Source organism: Pseudopodoces humilis, chromosome 22 (assembly GCF_049639895.1).
Source record: "Pseudopodoces humilis isolate 2021_Gansu_Grassland_sample_001 chromosome 22, ASM4963989v1, whole genome shotgun sequence".
NCBI lineage: Eukaryota > Metazoa > Chordata > Aves > Passeriformes > Paridae > Pseudopodoces > Pseudopodoces humilis.
This window is the reverse complement of record NC_142221.1, coordinates 9165005-9190036: the sequence shown is the minus strand read 5'-3', so window position 1 is coordinate 9190036 and position 25032 is coordinate 9165005. Positions and strand designations below refer to the sequence as shown.

General features: G+C 48.3%; 2 protein-coding genes across 2 annotated transcripts; one reads left to right on the top strand and one right to left on the bottom strand.

Moving 5' to 3' along the window:
- Nucleotides 1–2124: 2124 nt before the first annotated feature.
- Nucleotides 2125–12539, bottom strand: LOC102113822 (ectonucleoside triphosphate diphosphohydrolase 2-like). Its single transcript, XM_014256258.2, is given in 10 exon segments — nt 2125–3547; nt 3550–3721; nt 4058–4189; nt 5158–5253; nt 5525–5797; nt 6447–6674; nt 7575–7734; nt 8456–8606; nt 10114–10231; nt 12271–12539. Coding segments are annotated over 10 exon segments (1488 nt in total). The 5' UTR covers nt 12385–12539; the 3' UTR covers nt 2125–3503.
- A 1265-nt stretch (nt 12540–13804) lies between these two features.
- Nucleotides 13805–24972, top strand: NELFB (negative elongation factor complex member B). The gene is made up of 13 exons (XM_005527183.3): nt 13805–14033; nt 14155–14318; nt 14512–14611; nt 15947–16177; nt 17128–17313; nt 18297–18409; nt 19017–19119; nt 20057–20152; nt 21340–21482; nt 22365–22471; nt 23340–23481; nt 24199–24307; nt 24549–24972. The coding sequence occupies exons 1-13, from the start codon at nt 13932–13934 to the stop codon at nt 24684–24686; spliced, it is 1734 nt and encodes a 577-aa protein (XP_005527240.1). The 5' UTR covers nt 13805–13931; the 3' UTR covers nt 24687–24972.
- Nucleotides 24973–25032: the final 60 nt, after the last annotated feature.

Below are 25032 nucleotides of genomic sequence, written 5' to 3'. Positions count from 1 at the left end.
ATCTGGCTTCAACAGGGAGCTGACAGCATCTGCCTGCAGGAGAGCTCTGAGTATCTCACATGGAGGGAACCTGGTCACCTCAGTGTACAAGTACACAGTCATGTCTGCACTTGGAAAGCACCAAAACACTGCGACTTGCCTGGGTTTGATGGCATTGTGAAAGGACTTTTATATTAAGAAAGCTGTGGCAAAAAAAAAATTGCAGATTTTATGATTCTTCAGGCCTGTTTTTCTTCAGTGTGTTCAGAATTAGCTCTTGAAGTAGGAGTGACAGTCCATGAGGTAGGATATAAACATCATATGGCTGCCTGCTTCTCTGGAAAGATTCAGATACAGGATCAGAGGCAGGGTAGAAGAACAACATGAAAATATACTGATACTAAATCCAGCCATCCATAAAAGTCACTCCTCTCATCTTCTGCTGGATTTGCTCCACGAGTGGTTCTGGATTCCAAGGCCTCAACTTGGGTTTCTCCTACCACAGAGAGCCTGGGTATGTCAGAATGGGAAGAAAGAAACAATTCAGGCCCTGTGGGTACTGCAGAGTGGAGCTGCAGGCAACAAATTAATTCTCTCAATATTCCCTGGGACAACCCAGATGGGATGTACTGGTTGAGAATCCATGGTGCTTTGGGATGCCTAAATGGCAGTTAAGCCCCATAGACAGGAGCAGGTCAGTCACCCTGTTGTGTGTCTGGAGCTAAAACAGAGAAAGTGCTTTCTGGTGTCCATTTTTGGATCTAATACTTTTTATTTTCTTCTTATTGGTATTTGCTGACAGCAGCAGAGCTGCACATGAGCAGACTTTATTGTCTGCCAGAAGATCTCGGCCATGGTTCAGCCTGAGTGAGAAGTGAGAGCCCTGTGTATAAACATAAAGAATTTACAGACAGTTAGAAAATCTTCAGTATTTATTATTTCCACAGTGAATTGTAACCAAATGCCTGTAAGCATCTTTGTTTCAAAGTGAGTGAGTTCACCTAGAATCTCCTTTTAAGTAGATTTCTGCTTCCAGGCAATCTGGGGATTTATTCTGCAAACTTATTGTGGGGCTGACATGAACAATCTGCTCTATAGAGAGCTGGAAGGAAGGAATGTTACCAGTATTAGTATCCTTTCTTCTCACAGGTTCCCCATTTTGTTATTTTATGCCTTTTTTTTTATTACCAAAACACCAGCTTTAAAATCCCAATCTATTTTATAATCTAGTAGATACATCTATAAATATTTTTATCTGTCAGAAAAAGAAATGGTTGTGGGTTTTTGCATGGCAGAACAGTGGTTCAGTGTCAGGGTGGCTCAAGGGGCAGGGATTTAATTCAGTGGCATGTGCAAGGCAAAAGTGAAGTGTCAGGAGGCCACGCTGAGCTCATTGCCTAATTACTCACTCATTATCTGTGTGGAAGTCCCAAAGCTTCTAAACAAGAGCTTGGGGAAGGTCTGGCTGATATCCTTTTCTCTTGGATCCTGTGATCTATTCCAAGTCAAGAAGGTGCAGTGACTGACAGGCCAGAGCTCCTGGAGTCCAGGAGTTGCTGGTGTCTCACTGGCTTGTTTCCATTTCTGACAGTGGTAGGATTCTTCCTCAGCAGGTTCCAAATCTCAGCTAGGAATCCCAGAGCTCCCCCCTGCTGCCAGGTCACCGAGCCAGAGCTCTGTTAAAGGATTGCGTTTCCAGGTGCAGAATGAATGAAGTCTCAGGAATTTCCCTGATATTACTGACTCCATGATAACCTTTATTTTTTTCTATGCCACCTTGCCTGGACGCCTCCTCCCTTCTTCAGATGGTTTGAGCAAAGAACACATCAAAAGGTGTAGGCACATCTCTCATCAACTAAATATCAGCAGTCAGGTTATCTGAAATCTTTTTCACTAGAAAGTGCCTTCAGGGGTTCTCATTGTGTACCCCAAAAGTACACAGCAAAACAGCTCTTGAGTAGAGGCAGCAGCAGCACCCCCATCCTGCTCACTGAGACACTGTGTTCACAATAACCCCCTGCTTTCATCTCTTGCCAAGAATAACACAGACAGTCTATTAAAACATCTTTAATGACATGATATAATTAAAAATATCTAACATGCAACTCAAAGAAATTAATATAAAGCTTGTTTAAGTCTGTTTCCACACCCCTCTAAACTTGACTGGCAGGTTCCAAACCTTCATTAATTTGCCTGAAAAATATATGAATGCCCCAATATTATGGGGTGTGTGTGTCCTATATTATCAGTTGGGAGCACAAGGGATGAATAATCAGATTTGAAAGGATTTAGGTGCCATGGTAGCTTTAAAAATCCTGCAAGGCACATCACTGCATCTGTGAGCATTTACATTTCTGTTTAAAGTGGTCTGAAAAGCCTTGGAGACACTTGTCCCTGAGGCTCTTAACAGTCTGTGTGTTTTAAGTCTCTGAAGCAGTTGAGGAGTGAGCTCTAAAGCTTTAGTCAAAGGCCAGTGTTTGTGAATTGATCCCTTTTCTCCACAGTAACACAGAATTTGTACAGCACCTCATCCTTCAGACATACAGAACAGACCAGAGGAGCCAGGATGACTGCCAGGTCCTAGGGGAATCCTGATTATTAAATCATAAAGTAACTCTGGTCATGGTCTAATATGAAAGTGACAATTAGGAAAGCTTCTGTTCCTGAGTCTGCTCTGGTCTAAAGGACAGTGTCAGCTGAGACACTTCCAGAGTCAGCAAGAGAAGCAGGTCAGTGCAAATGAACAAACAGGTGAACCTCAGCCCAGCATGAGCTCAGCTTTAGCACACATGAAATTAAATGCGTTAATTTGAGTCCTTGCTAAAGAGTTTAAATTGGCAATTTTAACCCTGTGTAGCTGTGACTCAGCTGAGAGACAAAAACTCAGCTGTGTGTCTGTGCCCTTTGTTTCTCCTTTGATCCTATGTGCATTTTGTAGAGGCCAAGACTAAGAAGGATTGTTTTTGGAGGATTCCTAGTCAACAGGAGCATTCATTAGAAGGGGCATGAGGCCACCATCACTGAGATGGAAGCACAGACATATCAGGCAGAAAATACCTGCATTTCCCCTAGAATATGGGAGCTGTTGGCTGTTGGGTTCTGTATTTTAATGCTCTTCCAGTCTTCACTAATGTATTATCTCTCTTGAGAGGCCACAGAAGAGGACAGAGCACTTTTTTCAGACATCACCTCTTCTGATTTGACTGATTATACAATATTAACTTCACAATAGCTCAGGGCCTGCCTGCTCAGAGGCATCATTTCATGTTTGACATGAGTAATCCCAGCTGTAGCCCAAGGAAGAGCCATGCAGGCTGTTCTTGTTTGGAGAATGAATAGCTTGCCATCCACCAGGAATCACAAACCTCCTGTGGAGCAGGATCCATTGTCTCAAGGTACAGCAGTGCAAGTACCAGCAAGTTGCAGGAAAATCACTTTCATCCTCCAGTGACTTACACCTCTGTGATTTCTGTCTGAACCCTGTTAACTGTGCTCTGACGAGAGTCTTGAGTCACAGAAAACTGTCAGTCATCAAAAGCTCTGCTGTTCCTGTGACTGGAGCTGCTGTCACTCGGTACGAGATGCGCATGAAGGAGCCCATGAGCAGCATGACGAAGAGGATCAGGAGCAAGGACCAGACCCCCGGCTCAATCCCCTTGAGGAAGCTTGGGCTGTCCTGGGGGATGGTGCTGGTGAGACTCAGCAGGTACCCAAGAGTCCAGCCAGATGATCTATCACCCATCTATTGAAATAAAAAGGAGAGGTCAGAAGAGAAGAGCCTGGACCCCAGCTGTGTTTCTGTGCTTGGGCCCAAGGCTTTGTATTATCTGAGACTGGTCCAAGGATTTAGCTTGAAATGAGGAGCTCTCCCAGTCTCAGTGCCCCAAGTACACATGAATGGGTGTCATCTCTGGCTCTCTGACACTGATTTTCTTGCTTATCACAACTGTGAATCCATTTTGCAAAACCATCCCGCTGGAGAAGCCCAGCTGGTTAGGGCTTGTCAGTGTGGGAACAGGCTGGCTGTACTGGGACCAGCCCTCCTGCTAACTGGGAACACTGTGCTGTAGGAACTGACCTTCTGGAATGCAGTCCAAGCAGGCCGGTCAAAGTCGAGCGTGTATCCTGTTGTACTGAGATGGAAGATGAAGGCAGACACAGTGCAGTAATCAACAAGTGTATCCAGGCTTGCTTGGGACTCCCTAATCAGCTGGTGCCATTTCCAGGAAAAAAAGAAAAAGGGAATAAAATAAAAGAAGTAAATACTCAGTAGCTGAATTTCAGGCCTGTTACAGCCTCTCCTTTCCTGTCCTGAGACTGACTGTGGGACTGGAGGAGGGGTTTGTCTCCTGTGCAGACTGAAACCACATTTTGTGCACTCGCTGGGCTCTGGGGTAGAAATATATTACTGCTTTTCTTCCCATCTTATTAAGCCAGATCCATGAGCAGCAGGACAGACAGACAGGTTGCCTTGCTGGTGAATTGCTTGGTAGGATTGATTCCCTACTCTCTAATTAGGTTGAGCAGATGCTGCAGCCTTTCTCCCAGCTGGAACATTGGGATCTTTCTCCTCCTTCCAGAAGAGACTGCTTTAGGGGACTGCTTATGGGCTCATTAACAAACCCTGGAGAAATTGTCCCATTTGAATGTTACTGTGGATGCTCCATCAGTGTAAGTGCAAATGAGGGTGACCTCATAACCACCAACTCATGGAAAGAACTGACAAATTCCCCTGGCTTGGGGCCAGGTGAAATGGGAATAGCCCTGGAGTCTGAGTGGACATGTCCCTTGCACTTAAGGACAGAAGGATAACAGCAAGACCAAGGTGATGTACAGGAGTGAGTAGAAAACCTTCCTGTTTACTCTTTAAAATACTGTAAAAGGTATTTGTGGTTTTTCATTTAATTGGGTCCAGGTGTTACCAGCAGCAGCTGGGATTTGAGAGGAAGGAAAATAAGTGGGCCCTATTTCCTTAAAGTAAGAAAAAAAAAAAACAACAAACAAACACCAAAGAAAAGCCCCACAAAAAACCAAAACCCACAAAATCCAGACAAATCCAAATTTTTCCCTGAGTGAGCTAGTAAGTTACAACTCTGTCAGTCTGAGCCCTGAGGGCTTTTGCAACAAACTGCTCCTTGCTTCCCACTCTCCCTGCACACAAAGTTATTCCACAGTTACCTCTTTGATGGACATCCCACACAGCCTCTTGACAGCCTGACCCAAGTCAGGAGAAGGTACAGTTCCTCTCATGAAGTCCATGGCCTCAGAAACCACCTACAACAGCAGCAGAAATAATCATCAGGCTCCATGGAGCTCCAGAGCTGGTCTCAGCAGCAGACATTGAGGAGACACAGATGAAAAAAGCTCCCCCACAGTCACTGTGGGAAGCCAGTGGTCCATGCTTGAACACATGTGTGGCAATGATGAGGAGAGAGCAGGAGTGTCAGGGTCTGGATGTTCCCACTGTATTTATTAATGGTCAAACTGGTCCCATCTCATGGGTTCCTCACACCAGCTGCTTACCCCACTGTAAACGAGAACTCACCAGAAACCTGGTCTGAAGGGGCTTGAGACCACTGCTGGGGGAATGCTTGGAGAAGCTGCAGGAGGAGGAAGAGTTGAGCAGGCTTTGCACGAGGCTCATGCAGGCTGTGGGGTTGCTGGAGCCCGTGATGTTGAAGACCTCCTTGGGGCCAGGGATGTCCCGTGTGTCATCACTGGCAGCACAAGGCCCAGCATGCACTGATTGCCACTGCACTTCCTGGGAGTAGGTGAGGGGCCAGCAGGGATTGGACACGGTTTCAGCACTTCTCTGATCCTGGAGGCAGAATGAAACAAGGACAGAGGCAGCAAGACATTCAGGCAAGTGAGATTTATAGGGGGGAAAGTGAATGGGCAGGGAGCAGTTAATTCCTGAAAAACACGGTTCTGATGAGGACTAAGGTGATTCTTGAGTTTGTACCATCCTTTACCACTCTTTTCATTCCCCCATTCCCCAAGTGAAATAGAGTTTGGAAGAACCAAAACACCTGCATGTTTTCAAAGTGAAATATTGCTCTTTTAAAGATGCTTCAGGGTTAAAGTCAGCAAAGGAAATACCCCAGATGGAAGGTCCCAGTTGGTTCCTGGGTGCTCCCATTCTTGGATGGGGGAGCAGTTCCTAGGAGCCAATGCAAGCCGTGCCTCTCCTCACCCTGAAAGTGATGTTGACACCTCTGGAGAGCAATTTTTTGCTTGTGTGTATTAAGCAGGAGCCAAATAGAACCTGTGAGTAGGAAACCCTTGAATTGGTGCCTGTGTGTCTACTTGGAGGGAGAGAAAGTTTTACAAATGCCCTGGCATTTTCTAATATATGCAAACAACCTCTGCTAAAGAGGGATTGACTTTGAAGTGACTGACACCTTGCCCATTAGCACACCCTGTGCAGCTGTCATTTAGTGATGTTGTGCCCCTGAGCAGACACTGACCTGGATGAGCACGGAGAGCAGCCTGTGGCGGAGCTGCTCCGTGCCGTGGCAGGGGCACTGGCGGGTGTGCACCCTGTGTGTCTGCCCATAGAGCTGCAGCCTCACTCCCTCCTCTGGGGCCTGCTTCTCTTCTTCCAGCTCAGAGGTGAGCTGTGCTGAGGTTCCTCCCACGGACAGGACTCCTGCCATCCCCTTCCTGGAGGGGACCAACTGTCCTCGCCAGTCATACTGACCCAAAAAGAACAAGAGAGGTCAATCCTTGAGACTTCTCTGTCTCAGTCACAGCCAAGTGCCAGAATTAGTGCATAGAGAGAGAAAACAGCTCGATGGTGCCCACAGCCCAACTCTTTTTTGCCCACAGGACATAAGGATGCTGAACCAGTGGCTTCAGAGGGAACAGAGGAGACATTGTACAGGCACTGCCACCTGCACAGAGCCTTCCCACAGCCTGTGAGGACAAACAGGGCTGCCCAGCCTGGATGGCTGCACCAGGCAGTGGTCTCAGCAGGCAGGAGAAGGGGACAGTGGAGAGGGTGGTGGGAATGGTGGCAGGGACGTTTCCAAGAGGGCAGATTTGGGTTTCAAGTGCTGCCTTGATGCTAAAGCAATTCTTCTGTCAGAAGAACCCTGTGGCATCATCTCCTGCAGTCTTGCAGAACTGACTTTGGTGATGCTGAAGTTGGCAGCACAGGCAGGAGAATTTACATGGGGTAAACACTCTGTGCCTGGCTGGGGGAGGCTGTATTGTTAAAAGGTCTGACATTTCCCTAACCACTGTGTGCTTGCTGCTGGTTATCAGAGCTGCTTTTCACATCCCTGATGAGGAATAACTCAGTCTAACCCACCTTTTTCTGTCTCCCACTATCCCAGGTTGCTCCAAGCCCCATCCAACCTGGCCTGGGACACTTCCAGGGATGGGGGGAATGGGGCAGCCACAGCTTCTCTGTTCCAGGGCCTCACCTCAGCCAGCTGGGTGAGGATCTAGGCTGCCTCCTCTGAAAGGCAGTGGAAGTTGTGCTGAAACATTAAGTACAGGGGTTTACCATCCCACCACTTGTCTCTGAGGCTGTCTGTTAGCAGGAGCTGCTCAGCCCAGCTCTGAGTGTCCCAGGGAGAATCATCCTTTACCTTGAAGAAGTTCTCCAGGACGTAGTTAACAGCAACCCAATTGAATGCTTCTTCCTGTGGGCTGGACAGGATTTGTGCCCCTTGAAAGTTGAAGGGGGATGACTTCAGAGTGCCAGTCAGAGCTGCAAGGAGACTGTCAGAGAGGATGGGATGGGTGAGGCTAAACACAAAAGAAAAAGAAGGCACATTTGATGTTACAGGACCCTGCCAGGAGCAGCCTGCAGTGAGGGCACACTGCAGGGCTTCTGCTGTGCTCCCTACTTTGGGTAATAGCCCAGAGACACAATGACAATCCCACTCCTGCTGCTGCTTTCCTCTCCCCTCTCATGGCACTGGAGGCAAGAACAGCAGACAGATGGTTTGAACAATTGTGCCACCATTTAAGAATTTAGGACCTTAGTACCCTTTGTCACTGAGGAAATCCTCTGGCCCTGTCCCACTGGCCTGACCCCTCCAGACCTTACTTTTCCCCAATGTCTAAAAGGAGATAAAGGTCTCAGTAATATGGTGACTGAGAAGAGGGTCCACAAAAGTGCGTGTGATAAGGTGAACCTTCCCACCACCGTTTCCAATTTGCTGAAAAGAAACACTCCTGCAAGCCCATGTGGGCTGAAAACTGAAAACACTTGAGATTCCAGACTGAAGGGTGCTTTCCTAAGCACTAATTGTGAAAGTGTAATTGTGAAGGAGACCAGCCTGGCAGCCACTGCAGGACTGTCATCGGCATGGCTGCCTGGGGCAACACGTGAAGACACAGCCATGCCATGCTCCAGGGCTTGAGGAAGATTTACCTGACTAGCAGATTAGGGATGGCTCACACTGCAGAGCAGACAGGGTGAGATGTGCTGATCTCTGGGTGTGGGTTTGCAACATTCACTCACTTCAGCTGCCTCATGCTGGTGGTGGCTCCCAAGTACAGGGGGGTTTGGCTGTGCTGCTCTGCTGGGATCTCATTCCGGGCCCAGTTCAAACACGGCTCCAAGCTCTTGCCAGCTTTCTGAGGAGAATCGGAGTAGCTGGAGACTCCTGGACCTGAGGACCATGAAACAGAATAGAATTTTAAGGGAAGTTACAGGATAACTGTGAAAGCTGTTATCCCAGAGATTGCTATCCTAGGACATGATAGAACCTGTCACAGGTGGAATGAAGGAGGTCTTCCAGGCATCCATCCTGCTAAAATACGGAACTGGGACCAAAACACGTGTGTATAGAAATCCCAGATTATACTAAGACTAACCTAGCTCTGCAGCTGAGACATCTATACCAGCCACATGACTGCTGCAACAGCTGAGGCTGTCTCAGCCCACAGAGGAGGAAACGTGGCTTTAGTTGCTATAAAAATAAGCAAAGGACACACAGAGGCTGATGTGTCACCTCTCTCCTCTGGCCACCGAGCCCATGCTGGCAAGCAAGATGCCCCTGCAGAGGGAAGCCAGTGCTCTGCAGAGGGAAGCTGTGCCAGCCTTGACTCATTTTTCCAGTAAGTCACTGGGGTCTTGAATGTTGGTTTTGAGCTACTACCCAGGAAGAGCCTTTCTTCCCCATCCTCCTGCTTCCCTCACCGTGTGCTTTGCTCTCTGGGGCCCTGTGCAGAGCTGAGCTGCAGCTTTCCTGCAGGGCTGTGGCTGTGCTGCCATGCAGACAGGGCCACTCACACCTGGGCTCGAGACCTGCCTGGGCCTCTTGTGCTGCTGCTGACACCAAACTGCCTCACAGAGCTGCTGCTTAACCCAGCTGCTGAATGAGGGACACATTCAGGGTTTCAGGGAGCTCTTCTTGCATCTTCTATGTGTGACTTGTGCTGTTTACAGCCTGCAAGGGCAACAAGCCTGTTCCCTGCTTGCTGCCCTCCCACAGCATACTGCTCCTGAGGGCTCAGTCCTTCCCAGCACCCCACTACAACCAGGCTTTAACATCAAAGCAAGATTAGAAGGGAAGGAAACTCCATGCATTAATGCAATGCCCTCTCAGCTGGCATTGGCGGGGGCAAACTGATTCAAATTTGTGAGGAAAACCCCCAAATTCTCTGAAATGTGACACCTAAAGGCAAGCTGAACTCATGCTTGTGCTGTCAAATGCCACATAGGGGATTGGAGTCTGCAGCTCTGTTGTCTTGGAGCCACCCCACTTACTGCCCAGGGCACAGTCAGGAGGAGGCAGAAGATACCAGGAGCCATCCTGCAGTCAGATTTGTCTCCACTGCTGTTCGCTGCCTCTCCTGGGTGAGAAGCTCCAAGCAACCTTGACTCTACCACTGGTCCATGTGGACATCAGGACAAACCTCATCTTCTCTGCCTGCTTCCCTGGTGCAGCAGCCCCAAAATCCTGCTACTGCCAATGCCTGATGTCCATCTGTGTGTGGCTAAACCTGCCCAGTTGAGAAGAGCCATGCTGAAAATAAACAACTCGTGCTTCACTATTTCCCTGCCCAGCTGGGTGGTGCAGGAGCCAAGGAATTCATGGCACTGGTCCTTGCACAGGTTTTCCACCCATCCCATGCCAGTCCCACAGACCACTGAGCAGGAATTGGGCACCTTACCTTGCACAGGACAGGAACTGCATCCTCTGATCACCCCGGTCTTGTTTGCCTTGCTGGTTGTCCACTGGTAGATGAACAGGATGGTGCGGGATGGGCCAGCATCCAGAACAATGCCATACTGGAAAAACCCCAAAACATTCTACTGAAAAACACTACTGAATGCATGCTGATTGATATTGTAGGGTTATAGATATAGATATATATATATATATGTAGGTGCTCTGGGTGATCCCTGGGTCTGCACTGCAGTGTTTGAGTTTGCTTGCTACATTCAAAGAACAGGCGAAGCCAGAAGGTGATGAGGATTTGCAGGGAACCATCTGCATTTCTGAATATATATGAGGAACAGCAGGAATGGAGAAATGCCCAGAAATACATCAGCCCTGCTGTGGTATGTGCTGGAGCTGCTCCTGAAACCAGGCAGAGGGCTTCCCCTGAGAGCTGAGCCACCTGGAGCTCAGGAAAAACAGGTCCTGAAGCAGTGGGAGATGGCACTATATGAGTTCTCCAATGATTCTGGACTCAAACTCCTGCTGATTGGTTTGCTCAGGCTTTTGTGCAGGAATTGGAGCTCGCTTGTCCTGAGGAAGCCAGGACTCCTGTGTCTCTTTGATGTCCCACTGCAGCGATGGTGTGACACAGGCTGCGTTTGCCCCGACGTGTGCGGAGCTGTGGGAGCTGCAGCAGCCAGCACAGGCAGTGTACAACACAGCAGCCCCTCAGACACAGAGATACTGTCTTGGCAGGAAGAGCAGCAGCAGTGAACATGACCAGCTCAGCCCCCTGTCCCCTGGCAGCTCTGCTATTGCCCAAGCCAAGGGCTCTGTCTCTTCGTCCCCAGTGTTTGTCTGTTTGCTGCTGACCAAGCCTTGCTGCTCCCAGTATATGAGTGTGAGCAAGTGGAGGCCACTGGACTACCCTGCAGCACAGCCCTGGATGTCCCCACACCCAAAATAGCTCCAGAATTAGCCCAGGGCTCCTCTGCCCCCTATTACATGACCCCAGTTTGGGATATCTCCTACACAGACAGGAAAGAAACTCATGAGCTCCCTGGTAGTGCGTGGTTGAAGCTGTATCTCACACACAAATAGAGCTGTGACTGAGTGGGAGGAGAAACCTCCTGAGAGGTTGATGTTAATGCCACCAGAAGGGTTTCAGCACCAGACAGAGCTGGCTGCAGCCTCTGAGCGAGGCTGGCTGGCTGCTGCCCTCCTGGAGCTCCCAGTTGCACCAGTCCTGGCACCCAGGCCAGGGGCTGGTGGGGCTGGGCTGGAGCAGCAATGAGGAAGAAGGATTTTGCTCCCTGCCCAAGCCTGCTGGCACCCTCCCACACCAGTGACAGCTCAGATTTCTAGCAGGGACATGTTGGCTGCCGCAGAAGAGGAGGAAAGAAATGGCATTGGTGGAGAAACGTGGATTTATTTTTTTTTTTCCCCCTCCTTCAGAAAATTAGAGGCTGCTGCTGGGAGCGCAAGGGAGAAGGGAAGGGATCACCACATTTATGTCCAGCTCAACACCAGGAAAGGACAGAACGTGGAGCAATAAGGGGGTTTTTAATCCAGTTTTATTTCTGAGAGGAACATGGAGGAGGGGTGCTATCTTTAAATACACAGGATAACTTCCCTCAGCTGGGTTAAACCATGGTGTACCACTGAGCTCACCTCAGCAGCACAAGCATCAAGAGACGGAGCAGGTGGGCATTAACCCCCCTAGACCTGACCCAGCTGTGAGGAGCATGCTGGCTCTTTGAAATCAAAACAGGACCAAAGAGAAGAAGGCATAAAAGACAATTTAAGACAGAAGCAGCAGTTCAGGGGCACATTCCTACTGACTTTTGAGAGGGACCTAGCTCTTTCCCTGCTCTGACACCACTGGTTCCTTGTTGCTCGGGCACAACTCCTGCCATGGGCTGCCTCCCTCAGCCTGCCCGAGCATCTCCACTGATCCATGGACCATATCCAGTCTGTATTTCCCGACCAAGCAAAGGGGTGGGCTTGTTTCTGCTTCAAAAACCTACAGTGCTGAAAGGTGCCAACCTGTCCTGACAGTCTTGTTCCAGTTCCCTCCTCGGTTTGTAAGTAGCTCAGTAATAAAATAACGTCAAAAGCAACAAAACAGCCCAGTTTAACTGCCTTGTCACCCCTGGAGAGCCCTTACCTTGGTCCTGAGCGGGGCCACAGGCACATCTTTGGTGGAGACACAGAGCAGCAGGATGCCCGTCAGCCCCGCTACAATCACCAGCCAGGGGGGAAGGAGCTCACGCCAAGACATGTAGAGATTTCTCCTTTCACACAGGAGGAAGCAGCGGAGCAGCAAACTGACAGCGGCTGCTTTAACAACCTTTAAAAAGAGCAGAAAGGCGTGGTTGGGGCCAGGCTCTGAGTTCAGCCCAGCCCCAAGCCACAGGGACCACAAGGACGTGTGGGCCAGGATGCGTCAGGCAGCTCTTCTTTCCCTTCCATCGCTGCTGCAAATAATAACAGTGAAATAATATCTGTGAAATAACAGGAGGGCTCCGTGCCCGTCCCACGGCACCGCTGCAACCTCGAAACTGCCCCAGGCAGCCGGGTTGAGGTAAACAGAAATGTGGGGTTAACTCAGTTGTGTAATAAGCAGAAAGGAGGCAAAACTCATCCCTTTGGTATTCCACGTCTGGCAAGTGTGAGCTTCCAAACGAAGAAGAGGGGAAACTGCTTGTGGCTGGATTTAGTTTATGTCTGAGGGCCTGAGCCCCCTCCCCTCCTCGCAGCCTCCCTGTGAAAAATAACCAAGGCTCAGGCTTTATGAAACACATGTCTGCTTTCCCCTGACAGCGTCACAAAGTCTCGTCCCTGAAAATGGAAATTCAGAAGAAAACTCCGTGGCTGCTCGCACCGAGGCAATTGGCTGATTGCCCGTGTCTGGTCACAGATCTGAAGATCAAACCAGGACTGGGGAAAGGCCACTTCTCTGTTTTTTGGTGACGTTTCCTCTTTGCATTGCTGTCTGCCTGTGAAGCCTCAGGCACCCCCAGGAACCCCGAGTTTTGCTGCACAGAAAAATGGAATCACAGAATCTCCTGAGCTGGAAGTGACCCACGAGGATCAAGTCCAACCCCTGGCCCTGCATAGGACAGTCCCAGAAATCCCACCATGTGGAAACTGCTGGGGCACAGAGATGCTAAGTTGGTCAAGGTTCTGGAACATTTTCTTGTGAGGAAAGGCTGAGGGAGCTGGGTTTGTTCAGCCTGGAGAAGAGACAGCCCAGAGGGGAACTCATGGATGTGTTTGAGTATCTAAAGGGTGGTGTCGGAGCATGGATCGTGACCAAGAACTGAACAGGCAGCCCAGCCAGGGTGTGGAGTCTCCCTCACTGGAGAGATTCCAGAACCTTCTGGACACAATCCTGTGCCATCCTGAGCCGTGTGCTCTGGGATGACCCTGCTTGGAAAGGAAGGTGGGACAGGATGACCCTCTATGGTCCCTTCCAACCCGAACCATCCCTTGATTCTGTGATTCCATGCGCCTGAGAGCGCTGTCCAAAGGCTCCTGGAGCCCTGTCCGCCTTACCCGAGCTCCTGGGGCCGCGGTGGCCGCGGGGAGTCCGGGGACACCCACGGCAGCGCCCGCGGAACCTTCGTGCGGCGGAACCTTCGTGCTGCGGCGCGGGGCCCGCACGGGGCGGGGGCGGAGCGGACCGAGCGGGGGGGCCGGGATTAGGATCCGGGCCGGGATCGGGGCCGGGATATCGGGATCGGGGCCGGGATATCGGGACCGGGATATCGGGATCGGGAGCTGGAGCTGAGCCGGGAGCGGCCCCGCGGAGCCGGCCAGGCCGAGATGTACGCGGGGCTGCAGGAGCTGGGAGTGGCCAACGGCGAGGACCTCAAGGAGACCCTCACGAACTGCACGGAGCCGCTGAAGGCCATCGAGCAGTTCCAGGTGCGCTGGGCGCCGCGGAGGTGCCGTGCGGGGCCGGGCTGTGCGGGGACAGGGAGCACGGGATGGCCCCCAGTGCTGCCTGGCCGTTCCCTCGCTTTATTTGTTATCCCGTGTGTTGCAGACGGAGAACGGGGTGCTGCTGCCCTCGCTGCAGTATGCTCTGCCCTTCCTGGACCTGCACGGCACTCCCCGGCTCGAGTTCCACCAGTCCGTGTTCGATGAGCTGCGGGAGAAGCTGCTGGAGAGAGTCTCTGCCATCGCTTTGGAGGGGAAGGTCGAGGAAAGGTTTGTGGGTTCCTTGGGGAGAGCTGTGTGTAATGAATTCTGTACAGAATTCCGTGTGTAAATGCAGTGGATGGATGACTTCTGTAAAGGAGAGTTTGGCTCCTCAGAGACTGAGTTCCAGTGGCTTTGAGGTGGCCACTTGGTTCCTTTACTGCTCCATGGTACTTATTCTCGTGTTTTTCCATATTTTCAGATACAAGAAGCTGGAAGATCTCCTAGAGAAGAGCTTTTCCCTGGTCAAGATGCCCTCGATACAGCCTGTGGTCATGTGTGTCATGAAGCACTTGCCCAAGGTGGGACCACTGCACTGGTTGGCCTGGTGTGACATCTCTGGTGTGTCACTGGTGTGACATCTCTGGTGTGACATCTCTGGTGTGTCACTGGTGTGACATCTCTGGTGTGACATCTCTGGTGTGTCACTGGTGTCACATCTCTGGTGTGTCACTGGTGTGACATCTCTGGTGTGACATCTCTGGTGTGTCACTGGTGTCACATCTCTGGTGTGACATCTCTGGTGTGTCACTGGTGTCACATCTCTGGTGTGCCTCTGGCAGGTGGGCTCTGCTCCCTCTGCACCTTCTACAAGTGTGTTCAGTATCAGGGACTGACTGGAGATTCAATACATTCTGCTAATGGACTAATTCAAAATTAATTCAGTGGACTAATTCAAAAAGTGTTTTACATTTTCATAATCAGATGAGACTATTTCCCTATTTTTTTCAATGCATGGAGCTTCCTAAAAAGTCAAGTTTGCTGATAGGTGAATTTTTCCACAGCTCATTTACAAATCTCTGACAAGTGGAAGTTAAGACTTGAAGAGTGCAATTAAAAGTAGGCAGGAGGGACAATCAGGTTTGCAAAACAAAAATCTCTAGTAGTGTCCTTCCTAACAGCATCATGTTGTACTCAGGTAATGGATTCAAAACACTGCTGGAACTTCAGTAAATTACTGAGTTTAGAAACAGCACCTCAAATCTCAGCACTGGAGATTTAAAGGAGATAATTTTTCTTCTTTGGAAGAATTAAGGGTGGGTGAATGCCCAGACTGCCTGAGAGCATGGAGAGGGTTGTCCTTCCCTGCTCTGCACTGAGGCAGCCTCCCCTTGAGTCCTGGGGTTGTTTGGGCACAAGATAAAAAAGCATCTAAAGCTGTTGGAAAATGTTAAAAGAATGGGAAGGGTCTGGAGGGGCCCATGAGGAGCAGCTGAGGGCACTGGGATTGTTCAGCTGGAGCAGACTGAGGGCAGAGCTCCCCGGGGGCTGCAGCTCCTCCCGAGGGGCAGCTCCGCTCTCTGCTCTGGGACAGGGACAGCAGGCAGGGAACGGCTGGAGCTGGGCCAGGCCAGGCTCAGGCTGCACATCAGGGCAAGGTTCTTCCCCCAGAGGCTGCTGGCACTGCCCAGGCTCCCCAGGGAATGGGCACGGCCCCGAGGCTGCCAGAGCTCCAGGGATGCCCAGGCTGGGATGTTGGGGGGTCTGGGCAGGGCTGGGTGATCCTGGGGGTCCCTTTCAGCTCAGGATATTCTGTGATTCCATGATTTAAGATGCCTCCTGCAGACAGTTCTGGTTTTGTGGACAGGAAGGCAGGTGAGGTGCTGCTCACTGTGTAACTGCTCTGTGGACTGCAGGTCCCTGAGAAGAAGCTGAAGCTGGTGATGGCTGATAAGGACCTGTACAAGGCCTGTGCTGTGGAGGTGAAGAGACAGATCTGGCAGGACAACCAGGCTCTCTTTGGGGATGAGGTGTCACCCCTGCTGAAGCAATACATCCTGGAGAAGGAGAACATTCTCTTCAGCAATGATATTTCCTTCTTGCAAAATTTCTTCAGTCCATCTCCCAAAACGAGACGTCAAGGAGAGGTAAGGACAAGGAAACCCTCACAATGTGCTGGTGAGTGGAATTTATCAGCTTCCAGTCAACCATCACTTAACAGGGGCTGTTTTCCCCTGCCCACCTTTGCTGCTGAAGTTGCTTAGCTGGACAAGCTCTTTGCAAGAAACACCAGGCCATTTTCTCCTATACATCTTGATGAAAGCAGCAGAAATTATTTTACTTGTTGTGTAATAAATGATCAATGTGCTAAGCTGTTTATGCACTTTAAAAAAAGAAAGGGCAGGCTCTTTCCTCTGTTGTTCAGTCTGGCTTTAATACATTTCAGCTGTTCTGAAGGCTGAACATCTCTATCACAGCAGTTTGAGTCTGCTAATATGTTAAATTTACTTTCTTGGGAATTTTTGTAGTGGATATAGCTCAACTGAAGTTGCTGTTTTGTTCTTTTTTAAAGGGATGTAGAAAGCTGTAGTTAATTGGCATCCAGAAAAGTTGCTCTTTGAATGAAATTAACTATAAGGTAGTATAAAACTTTAATTCCAGAGAGGGCAGCACATCTGTTACATGAGGGGCTGCTTCAGGCCTGTTTTGCTTTCAGAATAATTTGGTGTAAGTGCCCTTGTGCAATTTACTCCAGGTTTGCACTGCAGAGTTGTGCTTTAACCCCAGCTGGACACTCAGCAGCACACATCCACTTGGTCACTCCCCCTGAGGGGATGGGGGGAGAATCAGAATGGTAGAAAAAAGAAACTTGTGGGTTGAGACAAAAACATGTTATAGCTGTTGAAGATTTGGTGAACGTCTCTTGAGCAAATCCTTTTGGAAATCTTGGAGTAAACAGTTCCTTTTCAGGAGCTCACGTCCCTGCAGATGCTTCAGTCTTGGTAGATCACAAAACATAATTAATTTACATTTGTGTATGCATAGAATTGAGAGCATCTCTTGGTCCTGAGCCCACATTTTTCCACTCTGAGCTCAGGTGGTGCAGAAGCTGACGCAGATGATCGGGAAGAACGTGAAGCTCTATGACATGGTGCTGCAGTTCCTGAGGACGCTGTTCCTGCGCACCAGGAACGTCCATTACTGCACGCTGAGGGCAGAGCTCCTCATGTCACTGCACGACCTGGAGATCAGCGAGATCTGCACTGTTGATCCCTGCCACAAGGTACCAATCATGGGGGACAGAAGGGGGTGTTTATGGAGAATTTTCTGGAAAAAGCCCAGACAAGATGAGTCCTTTCCATAAAGAGAGTTCACACCTTGAACCTAAATATCATTTTATATTCCTTGGACCTTCAGGTGAAAACTTCTTAGTTAACCAGCAGTTTACTTTCATTTCATAACCCATGAATCATTCAAATTTAGGGTACTTTGGCAGTGTTATAAGCAATGTCTAATCTGACATGTATTCCAGGCAGATGCTGCAAAAATAATAGAAACCATCAGCTGGCCCCAGGCTTTTACTCCAGGCTTCCCTCCCAGCTGTGGATATCCTCCATCTGTAAATAAACTGTATGTGTAACAGTGAATACTTTGGATATTGGATTATAAGAGAACATGAAACTATTCATATATTGGGAAGTGACAGATGTGGTAATGTCACAGCAGGATCTTGTTACTGGCCCCTTGTCCATGGTAGCATCACTGACCTGGAACAAGGCTTTTTCCCTGAAGCAGTTGTTAAGTTTTACATGTATTCTGCTTAAAAAATAGTTCAGTAATAAGGCTTTAAAGCAAGAACACCTCCACTGTGATTATTCCTTTATTTAGAGAGTGGGAGTGCTATTGCAATGGCCAAAATAAACCACATTTTTATTTCTAGGGGATGCTGCTTCTTTCTCAGTCTTCTACTTGTGTAAATCCACAGGTGTGCAGGGCAGTGGTGGATTTAATCCCTGATTCTTAATTGCCAGGGAATGCCTTCCCTGGAAGTGGAGAAAGTGACCCCAGGTTAACTTTCCTGGGCATTCCTAACCTCCATTTGACCTCTGTGCTTGTCACCAGTGTGGTACTATGCCTAATTAAGGTGCATTAATGAAACATCTCAATTGCAGATACTTTGAGGTCATTCTGAGGCTGTTTTCTCTGACATCATGTGTTTTATTGCTGGTTTAATGAGTTCACAAAGCTCCCTCCATTTGGTGACAGTTCACCTGGTGCCTCGACGCCTGCATTCGGGAGAAGTTCGTGGACAACAAGAGAGCTCGGGAATTGCAAGGATTCCTGGATGGGGTGAAGAAAGGACAAGAACAAGTGTTGGGGTAAGGCACTTGGGCTATTTATTGGGAAACTGGACATGTCTTCCTAACACTCACAGCATCTGACAGAATAACTTATTATGAATGACTTGTCTGGCTTTAAACCCAGAGAAAATGGGCTGCTGATGTTTTGTGAGTTAAAGTACTTCATTAGCTTCACCCCTGCTGTGATCTGGTACACTTCTGTTTCTGGAAGGTGCCCTCACAGTATTTTATTTAGCTGGTACTTTCAGATTTTTGTCCATTGGTATTTAAAAGTATTGGAGAATTCACTTTTAGCTGTTGTTTTTCCAAAGCCTCTGAGACCTTTCTGTCCTCAGCACTCTGGAGATGGTCAAAACCTGCCAGCTTAAAGAGCTGAGGCCACCAGAACTCCTGTGGGCTGTCTCCCAGCAGACCTGCAGCTGGCTGTGGGAGATTTTGTGCTTGATCTCAGTGCAGAAGACTTTCATCAATTGTTTTTTGTGCTCTTTCATGTCAAATCCACCCTGAATGTGATTTCTTTACGAGGCAGGAGAAGTTTCATCAGGTGCACACAGCTGGGTTTGGACCTGTACAATGGGGGTTGCTGGTTATATATAATAAATGTTTGATTTTTACTTCTTCTCAGGGATTTATCAATGATCCTGTGTGATCCCTTTGCCATTAACACCTTAGCCTTGAGCACCATAAGGCACCTGCAAGACCTGGTTGGGCAGGACACCTTACCCAGGGTAAGCACTGCAGCTTGTGTACCTGAGCTGTGCTCTTGGCTGACTGACAGCCATCAGGGAGGGACTGGCACTGTCCAAGTGTCATTAAGTTCCCAAATGTGGCAGTTGGAACAAGGGAAACATGATTCCTGTCCATTTCCAGCACCTGCTGCAGAACTCTGCAGGAGCTGTTTGGACATGGGCATTTTGGAATTCTCCAAACTGATCCTGAACTCTTTGCATGGCTCACTGTGCCTGGCAGCTGTGCAAATACAGAATGATGTGTAAAATCTGTGCCTCCCTGCTTTGTCCCTCCATCAGTTTGTCTGACAGCAGCACCTTTCTCCTGCTACGGTGAATGCCATGGGTTTGTTTGCACAGTTCTGGTCTGGTGGCTGAGATAAAACACAGCTCCTGCAAGTGGAGTCTGCAGGAGCTGCTGAAATGTTAAAGAAGGGCACCCTGGCAGGTGTCTGAACAATGGGAGCCACTTGCTGTTTTATCCCTGAGTTGTTAAATGTTATTGTTGCATGGACTAACTTCCTTGTGGCAGTTTAAGACAAAGTCGTTTGGGTTTCAGCACACAGTATAAACAAAAAATCCATTTTCATTCTTACACACCCTTTCTCCTCCTGTCTTCTGCTGCAGTGGTTTGTCCTCTCACACATTATATTTTAGTGCGCTAATTGGGTTGGATGCATTTTAAAAAGATGTGCTCAGATGGCTGCAGACTTCCTGGTGCATTATAAATTTACAACCCCCCACAAACCCTGAGGTGTGGCAGTTATTTGATGCCCATTTGAGGTTCAGTTTTCAATTACCTTGAACTGAATGCCTTTAGCAGTCTTGGACAAAGCTGCTAATCCAGAAATAGCTTTGAGTATAAACAACTGCTTCCAAATAAATATCTCATGTGAAGATCAAAATAGCTGTTTTTGTTCTCCCCTTAAAATTCGAGGAAAGCCCGGATCTGCTGCTGCTCCTTAGGATGCTGTCTTTGGGACAGGGGGCCTGGGACATGATTGACAGCCAAGTCTTCAAGGAACCAAAAATGGTGAGCCCATTTGATGTTAAGAATTTAACAAAATTAACCAAATTTAGACTTGTTTATTGTTTTGTTGCATTCCTGATTAAACATTTGTTCTCCAAATGTCTCATCAGAGCTTTCTTGGGAAAAAACAATGGTCACAGAGCAGCTGTTCTGGACATGCTGTGAGCTTCCATTACCTACCTTTTTATTTCCCTGGGTGCCTGCTCCTCACAGCCTGTACCTCTCTGAAATACCCCACTGGTTGCTCATTGCTGTCTCATTTTTCCTGCTTTTACACAACTGATGGGTTTGTAGAGCACATCTTGCATGAGAAAAACAGGATTTCCAGGACTGGTCTCAAATTCTGGTAGCAGTTTAGAAGCTTTTCATTGACAAGAAAAATATTTTTTCCCTCTGTTACGGCAGAAGGTAGTGCCACACTGAGCTGTTATCTCTGCATGCTTTGGAAATCCCTTCCCAGTATTCCAGGAATCCCTGGGGTAGTTCAGCTGAGGACAGGAGGGCCAACCCTGGTGTTGCACAGCAGGGCTGTTCCTCAGGAGGAATTTGCTGTTTCTATTCTGAACTATAAAGCAGTAAATGTTTTATAAATACCGTGGGGCACATTTGAAGTCTCCAAAACACATCCACTCCTGGCTGCTAGGATGTTCAAATTCATCCCAGGGAGGGTGTGCATTAACACTGGGATGTAGCAGTGAGAGTGACCAATCCTGTGATTTGTGCTCTCTCATGAACCTGTAAGGGAAAATGCTTTCTGAAGGGAGTCTCTGAATCAGTCTTTAAAATCTGATTTATTTGTGGTTGTATTACCCCAAATAAGCCTGGGTCATGCTGGGAGTCTGTAATTGTTGGTATCAGCAGTTTGATGTCATCCTGAACACATCCCATGCCTGCAGCAGTGCTGGGAAGGTTTCAAAAGAAATGCCAGAAAATTGTCCAAAGAAAAGGTTTGAGCAGGAGTATTTTGGAGTGAGATGAAGTAGAGTTTTCCTAATTACCGTGGAACATGTGGAAGTGAATTATTCAGGAATTTTGACTGGAACTGGATGTCTGTAAACTGTTTTTCCTCAGTGTACCATGAGGCTCCCCACACTGCCTTGCTTTTGTCACAGCACTTCAGGACCATTAGGTGGCATGAAGTGACTGATGATGGATTTCTGCTTTTCCCTCTGTCCTTCCCTCCCTGCCAGGAAGCCGAGCTGATCACCAGGTTCCTGCCCCTGCTGATGTCCTTTGTGGTGGATGACCACACCTTCACTGTGGATCAGAAGCTGCCCTCGGAGGAGAAGGGACCAATCCCCTACCCCAGCACCATTCCCGAGGCTTTCACCAAGTAGGTGCCAGCCACTGCAGGGTTTGGCACCAAAGCAGCAGGGAGCCAGCCAGACCTGACAGGGGAAAACTGCCTGTGGTAAAGGCCAGGCTTCCTGGGATAAAATTCAGTGCTAATTTAGCAAGTCTGAACTTTAACAAAACAGGTTTCCCTTGTGCTCCCTCAAATAAAATTTATCCACATAAATATTTCCTGTAATGAAATATTCTCTCATTCAATATGACAGTATTTGATGTTTATGTTCAGCTTCCCAGGCAGTGAATGCTGAGTTTTGGGTGATATTTGGGTGCAGCTGGATGAGTGCCCGTGTTGAAGAGCACTATTGGAAATCATGAAGTTGGCATTCTTGATACTCACACTCTTTCTCTGTTGACCTGTCACTCCAGGGACATCAGAAAGATAGATAATTAAAACTTCTCTGTGTTCTGTTGTGTTCAGATCTTCCAAATTTCTAGCACAGTTCTTGTCTGTGTGCCAGAATCTGGGATACTTGGTATCTAACTACAGTTTGGTAGTTGTGCTCTCCTCTTTTACAGTGTTGATGTTTGACTTTTGTGAGATTGAAACAGTATTGGACTTTGTATAATTTTTGAATATTTGGGCTTCTTCTAAACCCCATTTTGAACAGCACTTTTATCATGAATACATTATAAGTGTTCAGTTAAATCCAACTGTTTGCTGAATGTTCAGTTTTTCTGGAGTGTGGTAGTGAACATAGGGATGATCCATCTGCTCACTCATTGAATAGCTGCTCTTCAGTGGCTTTGAGGTTAGCCATTGCTGTACCTGCTTGATAACTGTCCCAAAAGTACTTTAAACCTCTTTCATTTTTTTTTTTTAAATAGCTTTATTATTGAATAAACTTTGCTTGTGCCATGACAGGTTCCTGCAGGAGAACAGAATAGCTTGTGAGATTGGGCTATATTACATCCTTCACATCACCAAACAGAGGAACAAAAATGCTTTTCTGAGGCTTCTGCCAGCACTAGGTAGGTTTTTGTCTCATCTTCTGTTCTATGGCTGTTTGCCTTATATTGGACACCCAGGAGGCCACTAAACCTGGAGTGAGAGTCAGAGCCAGGGACATAACGTTCTGCCTTTGGCTCTTCTGGTGACAGTTGTGAGACTTTGCAGGAGTGTTTGGGTTCTGGAATTTTCTGCTGAGGTCAGGTCCTTACACCAAGGGCTCCATTAACAATGAGATTAGTTGAGGACTCTTTGGAATGAATCTGAAAGATAACAGAGCAGGTGCCCCAATTCTGCTGCCCACAGTGATTGCAGGTGGCCAGAAGCTGCTTTGTGTGGTGAGAAAACTGGTAACAAAATAGGACTGAACACAGCCTTAATTTTTTCACCAGTATTATCTTGTTGACTGAGTCCTCTGGGATGAGCTGCAGGAGAGCTCTGGAGCAATCTGCTCCTCATCTTTTATGTCTGAAAGATCAAAGCCACCTGCCTGGGCTGCCTGTTATCAAAGGAAATGAGAAGAAAATGACTGAAAGAAAGTAGGCTTAGATTAGGTACTGGGAAGAAATTCTTCCCTGTGGGGTTGGGCAGGCCCTGGCACAGGGTGCCCAGAGCAGCTGGGGCTGCCCCTGGATCCCTGGAATTGCTCAAGGCCAGGCTGGATAGGGCTTGGAGGAGCCTGGGATAGTGGGAGATGTTCCTGCCCATGGCAGGGGTGGCACTGGATGTTTTAAGGTCGTTTCCAACCCAAACCTATTCTATTATTTATTATTCCAATCCAACTCTGTTCTATGATGAAACATCACTGCAGGGTTTTCAGCAGGAACAGGAGCTGTGTGGACAGGTTTTGGCACATCCTTGTCAGTCTCTGTCTCTTTCCATGTTTTATAGTTGAGACATTCAGTGACTTGGCCTTCAGTGACATTTTCCTGCATCTGCTCACTGGTAACCTCACCCTGCTCAGTGATGAGTTTGCACTCGAGGAGTTCTGCACCAGTCTCTTTGATGGCTTCTTCCTTACTGCCTGCTCCAGGTAAAGCAGATTTTCCTCACTGGAGAGAGGGAGTTTACAGAATGCCTGACAGAGGTTTTACTGCTTTGAACAATAGTTCACCAAATTCCTCACAGGCAATGGAAATATCAGCCAGATGCTGTTTTCCTTTAAGGAAAGGTGTGTGTTTTGGGATGTAGTTTTTGTCAGCAAAATGTCTTGAGTGTGAATTATTATCTAAACTGCAATTAATTATTCCTAAGTTGGAGTTGCAAAGGAGAATATCCTTCAGGCTTTGCAGTAGCTCTGGCTATGCAGAGTTAACTTCAGCTCTTTGCAGTATCAGCAGCACACAAAATTCTGTTGTTACCTCTGCTCAGTCACTCTGGTGTCTGCAGACAAGTTCAGCCTCCAGAAAGCTTCCCTAAAAGTGTCTGAAATTACTGCTGGGGCATAGCAGCATGTGCTGCTGCTTCCTCCACACACTCTACACTTAAAATCTCAGCCTCCCTCCTCATGGTTGTGCAGGTAATCCACTCCTGTTGAACAATTCCTTGAATCCTTGAAGGTCTAAGGCAGTGTTTGTGCTTACACTAAGTTAGTCCCTCACAAAAGCTCCAGTTCTTAGGAGTTTTGGAAAATGGTAACAAAGTCTGTGGTGGGGTGAATTACTCTGGTGCTGTTCCTTGTTCTCATGATGTTTGTTTGTTTGTCTTGGTTGTTTGTCTTGGTTGCGCTGGTTCCAAATGGCTCTTGCAGGAAGGAGAATGTGCACAGACATGTGCTCAGGCTGCTGCTGCATCTGCATCACAAGGTGGCCCCAGCCAAACTTGAGTCTCTCCAGAAAGCTTTGGAGCCCACCAAGCAGGTAGGAAGGGAAGCAGGAGAAAGGGAAAATGATTGCAAATGAAAGCAGCTGCCTTTCCAGACGTTGTTGAATGGAACACGAGCTCTGCTTTCCAAATGTACCAAGCTGTGGCTTAATCACCTTGTGGCTTCCTCCTGCTGTGCTGGTTTGTGTTAAACACGCAAGGTGAAGGCACACGTGGTGTTCTGGCTAGAATGGAGTGTGACTGTCTGTTTCCCCATCCCTGATTCTCTTCCTGCAGAGTGGGGAAGCTGTGAAGGAGCTTTATAACCAACTCGGTGAGAAACTGGAGCTCCGCAAGCCCAGCCCAGCAGAAGTGACTGAGACTCCCTCCATGGAGCTGCCCTTGCCCACGGTGCCCACTCCAGCCTCACGCTGAGCTGTGGCTGCAGGGCAGGACTGGGGGGACAGGAACTGAGCCTGTGCTGCCTTCTGAGTGTCTCTGCCCACGTGGTGGACACAAAAACAAAGCCACTGAAGCTCCTTCAGGAAACGCTGCAGCTCACCCAGCTCACTGGCTCCTGCTGGTTACAAAACTGTATGCAGTGAATTGCAACGTTTACTTTTCTTAAAGATAGCTGAGTGTCTTCTTGCAGATCCACTTAAAATCTGACTGTACATTTTTTAAAAAAAACAAAATGAAATGCATATTTTTAAGCTTGGCATCCTGTGTATTTAAACCCTGCTCAGTGAGGTGGAGCCCTGGTGTGGCTGAGCAGGTGGTG